Source organism: Elephantulus edwardii, unplaced genomic scaffold (assembly GCF_000299155.1).
Source record: "Elephantulus edwardii isolate Elephantulus edwardi_28Jun2011 unplaced genomic scaffold, EleEdw1.0 scaffold00283, whole genome shotgun sequence".
NCBI lineage: Eukaryota > Metazoa > Chordata > Mammalia > Macroscelidea > Macroscelididae > Elephantulus > Elephantulus edwardii.
This window is the reverse complement of record NW_006400033.1, coordinates 2,045,524-2,056,069: the sequence shown is the minus strand read 5'-3', so window position 1 is coordinate 2,056,069 and position 10,546 is coordinate 2,045,524. Positions and strand designations below refer to the sequence as shown.

Genomic DNA, 10,546 nt, shown 5'->3' with positions numbered 1-10,546 from the left:
AGACCCCAGGACAGACCCATGACACGTCCGATTCGGAAAAAGAGACCCCAGGACAGACCCATGACACGTCCAATTCGGAAAAAGAGACCCCAGGACAGACCCCTGGCACGTCCAATTCGGAACAGAAAACCCCAGAAAGACCCTCCAGTAAGGAGCAACTCCCTGAGCCTGGGGTGATTGCATCATCCGAGAAAGATCCACTTCATAAAACGGGAGCAGAACCTGGTGAGAAAGAGTCCACAGACTTGGATCCTGCCTCTCCACAGCAGGAAGGAGATGGCAAGGCTTCAGAACCTGTGGAAGATGAGGAGCCCATGCAGATTGAGGGAGATGAGGAAGAGCCTAAAGAGGAGGCTTCACCCAAAGAAGGGATGGCGGGCCATGCCTCCAGTGAGAATGGAAAAGGTCTCCCTTTGGATTTGCTTGACAATGAAAAGGATGACTTTTTAAAAGATAATACTGGAACTGGCAATGCGGAGAGCAGCCACTTCTTTGCCTACCTGGTGACCGCTGCCATTCTGGTCGCTGTCCTCTATGTAACCTATCACAACAAGCGAAAGGTAAGACAAAGGTCATCTTAAGGAGGAACTGTGGTTTCCTTCTACTCTGAAATCTTGGTCTATAGCCTGCTGTCCATCATTCATTGGCATCTGAGCACTGGGGATCTTAAGGCAAGCTTGCATTTTTCCTTAGATCTTGCTAGGTTCATCACTCCACTGTGTCACCTGTACCCTCTCATTGTCCCCTGCTTTTGCATTAAGTGCCTCCTCAAGATGCTTACCGTATAGCTCAGCAGACCTGGATATATGACTGTTTATTCACCGTCATAGTTATCTACTGCTGCTGTAATAGATCCACAGGATGACATTAACAAACAGGTTTATTCTGTTACAATTTAGGAAGCTAGAAGTCCAAATTCAGGGTGTCGGCTAGTTGTCTGGGGTGCTTCTCTTGTTTCCAGAGGAAGGCCCTCTGTTGCCCTCAGCATCAGTTGGATTATCATTCCTTGGAGATCCCCATTTGTCTTGGGCTTTCCTGTGTCAAGGTAAAGGGTGCACTCTGCTCCTGGAATTTATTTCTCAGCTCATTTTCCTCCCCTTTTATGTTCCAGGCAATACTATATGAAAATTCCCTTACAGTGACAGGAGTAAGGAGTATTTCCATCCACCCTTAATCCTTTTACAACTATTTGCTTTATCAGATCATGGAAGATCAGATTCCACATTATATAGTTGTTGTTGTTGTTGTAATAATTGTGCGCCATTAGTAGGAACCAATTCAGCTGACCCTTTAGTGTGTTTTCAGCAGCTATAAATCACAGAGGAGGATATTACCCATTTTTCTCTTTCAGAACAGCTGGTGGATTTGAACCACATACCTTTGGGTTGATAGCACAGTTCACTTTACCTACTAGGTCACCAGAGCTCCCTGCATTGTATCATACATATATTAAAAACTAAAACTCATTACCATCAAGTTGTCATTGACTCACGACATGTGGGATTTTGGAGACCAAATTGCACTAGAGGAGATTGTCCATCCTTCTCCCATGGAACCGCTGTTGGGTTCAAACTTCGGAAAGTGCTTCCTTTGAGTTAGTGCAGGCTAGGCCCCGAGAGCTCCCCGCTTATGTTTTGGGAAGATTCAGTTCAACACATGGCAAGTACTTACAGCCCATGTTTCCAGTGTGCCCTTAAAATGGGTATATCATTTCCAGCTTTCCAAAGCATCAGTCCTCCATCTGCAGTGATAGAAAGGTTTCAGTTGTCTTTGGCGTTCACAGTAGACATTTCCATTTTCATGTATGTAAGGTTGGAAAGCCTAGAAATTGCACAGATAACACATCTTTAGCAGGATTTGGTGTGAAAAGTGGAGAAAGTCCCATAGGAACCACTTAAATGACTAAGCATTGTATTTCCCATTGAGTTAAGAATTTAGAAGATAGTATTTATTCCCTGGTTAAAATTGAAGAATACTTCTTTTTTTTTTTATGGTGAGAAAAATTTATTACATTTAGAATTAGCCCGCTGGACTCAGTTTAGATGATCCCAATTTTGTTGGCAACATCCAAAGCATCATAATCAGGAGCAAGTCGAACATAGGCCTTCTTCTCTCCATCAGGCCTAATCAAAGTGTTGACCTTAGCCACATCAATGTCATAGAGCTTCTTTACAGCTTGTTTAATTTGGTGCTTATTGGCCTTGACATCCACAATGAACACAAGTGTGTTGTTATCTTCTATCTTCTTCATAGCTGACTCAGTGGTCAGGGGAAATTTGATGATGGCATAGTGGTCAAGATTGTTTCTCCTGGGAACACTCTTCCGGGGGTATTTTGGCTGCCGTTGGAGTCTCAGCGTCTTAGGCCGTGGGAATGTGGGTGACGTGCGGATCTTCTTTTTTTTTTTTGGCTGTGGACGCCCTTCAGGACTGCCTTCTTGGCCTTCAATGCCTTTGCTTTGGCTTCAGTTTTGGGAGGGGCAGGGGCTTCCTTCTTCGCTTTCGGCGCCATCTTCGTAGAAAGGGTCTCTCAAACATGTTCTCCGAAGAATACTTCTTAATGACAGTCAGTCTATACCTATAAAGAGTAAGGGAGTGAAAGCTGCCTTGCTTACACAGAGTCTACTGATCCAGTGTTGAACATAGAGAGAAACTTTAGTTCAGTGAGGGTGGGAAAGTCAATAGTGCAGTCATGGAAGAAAAAAAAGTGTAGGATAAAAGAGTTCTCTAGAAACTAGCTGCTTTAGAGAAATGACAGCTCACATGATATACAGACAAAATTAAAATCTGGGGGCAGATGACAGGCGATAGGCTGTTGCCTCAGAGGCTGGCACATTCCATTGGCATTAGGTCAGATGGCAGGCTGCTGGCTCCCAGGGATGTGGAAACTGCTAAGTCCCACAGTTGACAGTCTGCAAGCTCCAGTCCCCAAACCTGGAGGTCAGATTGTAACAAGCTAGATGCAGGATCCAGAGTAAGAGAGAGCCTGGCTGGGGCGTCATGTGGACATGACACTGATTGTCCGTCAGAAAAGGGGCTTGTCATGAGTAGGACTTTGCCTTGTCGTGCCCTCTTTTGAGGCTGAGACTCAGGATACACCCTACTCTAATTGTACTCTGCTAACATAAAGAAGTTAGCACTCACCACACATGAAATGAAGGCTAATTATATGATTTACACAATAGTCACAAAGGGGAATAATTAGATCACAGAAATGGCAGCTACCACCACACAATTCTGGGAATGACAGCCTCCCCAAATCGAGATATAAAGTTAACCTTTACACTGTATATGTTTCAAATATGAAATAATTTTTAACAAAGCTATCCTTGCTTGAAAACAGCCTCCAGAGCTCTGTGGAGGAGGAATTGGTCATCAATTGGTTCAGCCCCTTTGAAAGCTTATGAGTGAATCAGACAAACAGCCACTGGCTACAGCAGCCTTCTTTGCCTATCAGTTCAGACCTATTGATGTCAAGTAGAGAGCTCTCATTGCCTAATGGACGGGAGCCACACTGCCAAGCAAAGCAGGGTTCTGATCCACCAGCTGCTCTGGGAGAAAGATAAGCAATCTGGATGATTTACTGCTTCCAAAACCCCACTGCAGGGGCAGCTATGAGTTGGTTCCAACTCAGCAGTACTCAACAAGAAGCTGGTAAGCCAAGATGACTGTGTTGGAAACCACTGGCTTTCCAAGACTAAATCTTTATTGGATAAAACACCCCTCTTTCTTCTGAAGAACCACTGATAGATTTGAAATGCTAACCTTTCAGTTAGCCATTATGCACCATACCACTAGGCTCCTCATAAATGAACTAACAATAGTCTTTGTGGTACTTCCTCGTTATTTACATCATAAAAAGCTGTGGCTTGTGTGCTCGGATTCAACCAGTACCAAGATTTTTATTTGGTTCAGACTTGATGGCAACAAGTTAATTGCTTTAAAAATAGTCCACAGTGAGATTTTAGCTACTTAAGGTAGCTGTCTCTCTACATAGCCTTTGACGTTGCACCTGGGCTCTGGTGGCACAGTCCACAGGGAGTTGGGCTGTTAACTTAATGGACTGTGGACTATGGCAGCTGCTCTGTGATGATGTGACTCCACACACAGCTTAGCTGGTGAGGTGTAATGGTATATTAGTGATGTGTGTTATTCAGAGACCCCTGAGTGGTGCAGAAAGTTTGGCATTCAAACCTACTCATTGGGAAGCCTGACAGTCTGCCTTCGTAAAGATCACAGCCTAGAGAAGGATGGGAATTTCCCTCCCACACCATTCTCAGCTTCCGAACTCCACTGGCAGGTCAGCTGTGAGCCAGTTCCAACTCAGCAGCCATGTATTTATGGTTTTTCAGTTTCTGCTGTTATTAGTTGCCATTGAGTCACCCTGGCTAATGGTTATCTTGAGTATAAGGAACTCAGTTGCTAGGGTCTGTACCATCTCCATAACTTTTGGTGTGTTTGAGCCCTGTCATCAGTTATTGTCAAGTCTCCTCAGCTCTCTGTGCAGCACAGGGGAACCTTGCCCAATCCAGTACCACTGTCCCAGTGTCTTCTGTACCAAAATGTTATACAAGAGGCACCGTGTCCATCTTGTTGAGGGCCTTCCTCTCCTTCTCTCACCCACATTTTTAATCATTATGTTCTTCTCCAAGGACTGATCCTTCCTGACAAGGTTCTTAAAGTACATAAGAAGAAATCTCACTATGCTTTCCTGTAAGGAGGATTCTACCTGCATTTCTTCTAAGATTTGTTTGTTCTTTTGGCAGTGCATGGTATATTCACTATTCTTTGCCAACACTACAGTTCAAGAGCATCTATAAAAAGAAAAAGGGCCGTGGTGGCGGCCATATTTGACCTTGACCAACTTCACAAAGGGGAGCTATCCCCATCAACAAAACAGGATCAATTTCTAGGAGCTCAGACGTGTTCCCCTTGTTCCCGCCCCTCTTTCTACTCATTCCGGTACCAATCTTACTACTTTACTGGGTCTAGAATCTGATGTGGTAGCTCACAGTACCATATTGGGGAAGTCAAAAGGCTATAATTCAGGTTAATAGCAGAATACAGTCAGAACAGATTTTGAAATGTACTCACAGGTACCTCAGCCTTCAGCCTTGTGGCTTTAGATTAGTGCTACAGAGCTCTCTATCTAGAGCAGGGGGCTGTTGTGCAGACAGAGCAGGAGAACACTACATGGTTTAAAATTAGGAAGGGAGTGTGTCAGGTTTGTATTCTGTCTGCATAACTATTCAGTCCGTATACTGAGCAAATTATTCAAGAAGCTAGCCTCTGTGAAGAGGAATGTGGCATCAGGACTGGAGGGAGACTCATCAATAACCTGCATTATGCTGATGACACAACCTTGTTTGCTGAAAGTGAAGAGGACTTGAAGTTCTCCTTGGCAGAGGATCAAAGAGTACAGCCTTCAAAATGGATTGCAACAGTGGATTCACAGTTAACATGCTTGGCACTAGCTGTCAGGAAATCAGGACATACTTGGTACTAGGAGTCAGGAAATCAGGAGATGTAGTGCAGTGGGAAAGTCTACAGTTAGGGGACCTATCCACATTATTGAGTAATAATGTCAGGCCTAGGTCTTTCCAACCACTTGCTGTGCATCTGAGAACTGTTCAGTGAATAAGGATGACGCAAGAATTGATGCCTTTGAGCTATGGTGTTAGAGAAAAGCACTGAGCATCCCACGGACTTCTGAAAGAACAAATATATGTATCTTAGAAAGGTGCTGCCAGAGTGCTCTTTGGAAGCAAAGATGATGAGGCTTCACTTCACATATATTTTGGGAATGTTGCTAGGAAAGGCTATTCTTGGAGAGGAACATGATACTCAGAAAGGTGGATGGTCGTCAGGAGAGAGGAAGACCCTCGACCAGGTGGATTGACGTGGTGACTGCTCAGTGGGCTCTTGCATGTCAGAAGGTGTGAGGATCACACAGAATAGGACAGGGTTCACATCTGTTGTTCATAGAGTTGCTGTGGGATGTACTTGATAGCACTTAACAACAAACCTCTCAGTCCTGTCAGTTATGGCTTTCCCGCTCAGTCCTGTCAGTTATGGCTTTCCCTGTCCCTCCCCCAGTCCTACAATAAACATGACATAGGCTCTTCCTCTGGTTCTGTGGAAAGTAACAGTCCCAAGGTCAGCTTTCATGTCCGGTCTCTGGTCGTCTGCTTTGGCTGCTGCTGCTGTAAGTCTAGCTGGTGCTAGAATCTCTGGTCCTGAAGGTGGCCCAGTGCATGCCTATGCCTATGTCTCCTTTGACGATGGTGAGACTTTATAATCCTGCTGCTGGATCCACTCAGTTTAATGGTGAGACTAGCCAGTCCCTTTGTGGATAGGTTAACAGACCCGATTTGCAAATTCCTGCCCATCCACATTGGGTGTTCAGAGGCCTGTTATTTAAGAAGTGGATGGACAATCTTGCTTCCTCGTCTTTATTAATCTGGGAGCTCTACTAACACCTGTCCACCATGGGTAACCCTTGTGGCATTGGGTCATACTTAACTTGATGGCACCTAATAGCCCAGCCACATGGCAAAGTAAGTTAATGGAAAAGGAAGCTATTTTGAACAGTAAACCCTTAACACCAGTCATCATTGATTCTTTGATCTTTTTTATTTGATGTCCAACATTCATGTTCATAGGAATCAATTGAAAATACCATGGCATAGGTCAGGCACACCTTAGTCTTTAAAGTGACCTCCTGCTTGTAAGCACTTCATAGAACCCTACAAGGGCAAAACTTCATCTCACAAACTTAGGGCAGGAGGTTCAGAGGGTCCAGGACATATGTTGGGAAAAGTGAAGGGTCAGTGAAAAAAACAGGAAGACCCTCAGAGAGGTGGGTTGACACAGTAACTATAACAATGTGCTCAAGTATATCAGAGATGGTGAGGAAGGAATAGGGTAGAGAAGAATTCAGACCTGTTCATAGTTTCACTATGCATTGTACTCTACTTGACAGCACCTGACAACCACAGGTAAGATATAGCTCTATACTCTTCAGGTCTCAGGCTGCTTTCCCCCTTAGAGTTCTCAGAAGGACAACACCTAGACAGAAGGATCTCTTAACCTCTTTCCCTCCAGGTGGCTCCCCATGCTGCTTGCTTCTGAAAGACCTGTTATGGGATGTCACCCCAGTGCATAGGTATCAATGTGTTAAGTTTCCTTAAATAGTGTGTTGTACAATATTTGTTGCTGTTATATACCATCAAGTCACCCATGAATCATAGAGACCCTATGTACAACACCCCTAAACCCTGCCCTATCCTGTGCCAATCTCACTGTCTCTGACACACCTACTCCCATTACCCTAGTCACTGAATCAGTCCATCTCATTGAGGGTCTTTCTCTCCTGTGCTGTCCCTCCACCCTCCCAAGCATGACGTCCCTCTCCAAAGACTGGTCCCTCCTTGCAACATGTCCAAAATATGTCAGATGAAGCTTCAGAATCTTTGCCTCCAAGGAGCAGTCTGGCTTCACCCTCTCCAGGACAAACCTGTTCGTTTTCTTAGCAGTTCAATACTCATCTCCAGCACCACAGCTCAAAGGCATCAATTCTCCTTCTATCATCCCTAGTTACTGTCCAGCTCTCTGATACATAGCAAGTGATTGCAAAGACCATGGCATGTCTCAGGCGTACCTTCATCTCCAGACTGACATCATTGCTCTTAAACACTTTAAAGAGGTCTCTAACAGCAGACTTTCCCATGACAATATGTCTTTTAATTTCCTGGCTGCTGGTGCCAAGAGTGTTGACTGTGGAGCCAAGCAAACTAAAACTGGGAACAATCTCTATCTCTTCATCATCCATCCTGATGCTGCCATCAGCCCAGTGGTAACAGTCTTTGTTTTCTTGATATTGAGCCTCAATCCATACTATAGAAATTTTTGTTCTTCCTTTCCCCAGATTATTGCTTTTGTCTTGGAAGGAAAACGATCCAAAGTCACTCGGCGGCCAAAGGCCAGTGACTACCAACGTCTGGACCAGAAGGTAAGCGGGGAGGGATGTTAAGTGACAGAGCACCTCAGCAGCAGGTGATTCCGGGGTGCTGCTGCCATACCCCAGCCCTTTGTACGCCATAAAGTAGATGTTCCTACATGTATGTCTATAATGTTAAGGTGAAGAGTCATCTTAGAGCACACGTACAACAGCTACCTCCCTTCACTGATAAAGAAACTGAAGCTCAGAATCCGAGTACCTGCTGGAGCTTGGCAAATTTAACTGTCTGAATTCCAAGTCCTTTGGTTTTTACCAGGGTTTTCAGCCAGTTCTTGGTTCATTCATGGCTGACAAAGCAAAGCCTAAATGAACACAGATTTTTAAAACTTGAGTGAACTAGAACAATACTTGAAACAGGAAAAATTTCCTCTTAGAAAACAAGAGCAGCATGCATGTGACACAACCTTGACAAGCTGGGTCTGTCACCGTTGTGTCTCAGTACTGGCCGGCATCTCACCACACCATAGCTGTGCCTGCTCTCCACTCCCGACGGTAGTTGTTTCATGTTTCGGGTCCTGAAAGGACTCACTGAGTCATAGCACCTCCTCTGAGTCTCCCCTTCCAGAATTTCAACTCTTGATTTTCCCTCTTCTAGTTGTTGTTCCACTTCACCCCAATTTAAAAATACTTGGATCTGTTGTACTTTCACCATATCAACCAACACTGAACCTGCTCAACAACCTGCTCTCTGCCTGACTGCAGCGTGTCGCAGATGATAACAGGCATGCAGATCATCTGGAGTTTCTTTGTGAAAATGATTCTGATTGACTAGGTCTGACTGTAGACTGAGGCTCCATTTCTACATTGCCATGTGATAACAAGTACTGCTGGAACCACCTGTAGCAAATGAGGTGCACGCACAGGCCTCCAGGTCCCTGACCAGCCCTGGGTGAAGACCCAACCCCATCAGACCTGTCAGTTTCCCGAGTCCCATAACCCATGGCCTCTGCCAGAAAGAAGAGGCCTTCCTCCACCCTGCAGCAGCAGGCTCTGTGAGCGTGTCCCTGGAAACTGCTGTCCACACATAGGCAAAGACAGCACCAATCTGGGAAGGATCACCCCGCACTTTCTGCAGGGGACAGAATAGACTTGTAGGAGCTGCAGAAATGGCCACTTAGCTCAGAACATCTTGGCTAACTGGACCCATGAATCAGATCACAGTTGGTCCTGCTCTTGTATTTTTCTTCATTAATTTAAGGAATTTTTTTTTCTCTTTAATACAATCTGTTGTAACTAAAAAAATACATACAGGAGAGATGGTATGAAGCACAGACTTCCCCTGTTGCCTCCTTCAGTACATCTTTTTCTAGCATGTGTTTTGAGACTTGACTTTTTGTCTTTAATTTTTTGTTATTTGGACTACACGTAGCAGACATACACCCATTGAGCAGCTTCTCCGTGTACAACAGTGATGATGATTACATTTATTGAATTGTGCAGTCATCCACACCCTCCTCTTCTGAATTATTCCTTTATTAACATGCGTTTACTGTCCCCTAAGGTTCCTGTCTTGGGTTTTAAGTTGCCATTGTCACTTTGATCCCATATAAATAACTCTTAATGTAATATTCAAGGCCGACCCTTTTTTACTAGCTAAATTATTGTTACTGTTTAAGAAGACTTCAGAGGATATGTTTCATTTCATAAAGATTGGCTCAGGACTTTCGACATTATCTCAAGCAATAATTTTAGGAGTTCACTCCCCTCTTCCGTAACTCCAGGAACAATGGGAATTAACTCTGTTCTGCATTTCCTCCCCTTTTGATTGTGATTCTTCTATGGAACCTTAGATCACACTTGAGTACTGGGAGCTCAACACTATCAGTTGTTCAATGCTCATGGTACAGTAGTCACCTGTTCATAGTGGCAATTAGCCACACATTCCATTTCCTCCTACTCCTGACTCTCCTTCCTCTGTTGCCCGAGGTAAATAGAAACCACTTCTGCCTTGAATGGCCACTCTGTTAGTCCCCTGGCACTATACAATGACCTAGGAGGTAGATCAGAAGTGCTAGACATGTTACTAGGTCAGTTAAGTGGGATGTCTCATGAAACCAGGACCACCACACCAGGAATCACATCCCATGAGGGAAGTGATTGTATATAAGCAGCCTCAGCAGCTACTTTAAACAGACTTTCAAAATAATCCTAGATGCTTTTATTTTACAATTGTTGTTTGATAGTGGAACAGTTTATCTTAATTCTGAATATTTCTTCTCCTCCATATTAAAGGATTAAGGTATATATTCTTCTGGAAAAAGATGGACGTCACCAATGAATTATGTTGCTTTCATTTCAGATTTGACTTTTTCCCCACTTGGGAACTTTGTCCTCCCTGCTGATTTGTTTGTAAAATCAAGAAAAATGAAGAGAAAAGTACTGTGACCTCAAGAGACACCTCTTCCTCTGGGATATGGTGGCAAGTCTGGGTGGGCAGAATCAGGGGAATGACTTGGGTTTTTTTGCACCTGCACTTTGGTGACGTTGTACGCGTATGTTCTCTTTACTTGTGCTTTACCCTCACCCT

The 10,546-nt window shown here is 44.3% G+C and overlaps 1 protein-coding gene across 1 annotated transcript in view; it reads left to right on the top strand.

Annotated features, from left to right (window-relative positions):
- LOC102872536 (trans-Golgi network integral membrane protein 2-like) overlaps window positions 1–10,324 on the top strand; it is an 11,688-nt gene extending 1,364 nt beyond the window's left edge. Inside the window, 4 exon segments of the mRNA XM_006900396.1 lie at window positions 10–560; window positions 7,927–8,010; window positions 10,211–10,228; window positions 10,259–10,324. Coding sequence (XP_006900458.1) covers window positions 10–560; window positions 7,927–8,010; window positions 10,211–10,228; window positions 10,259–10,324 — 719 coding nt within the window.
- Window positions 10,325–10,546: the final 222 nt, after the last annotated feature.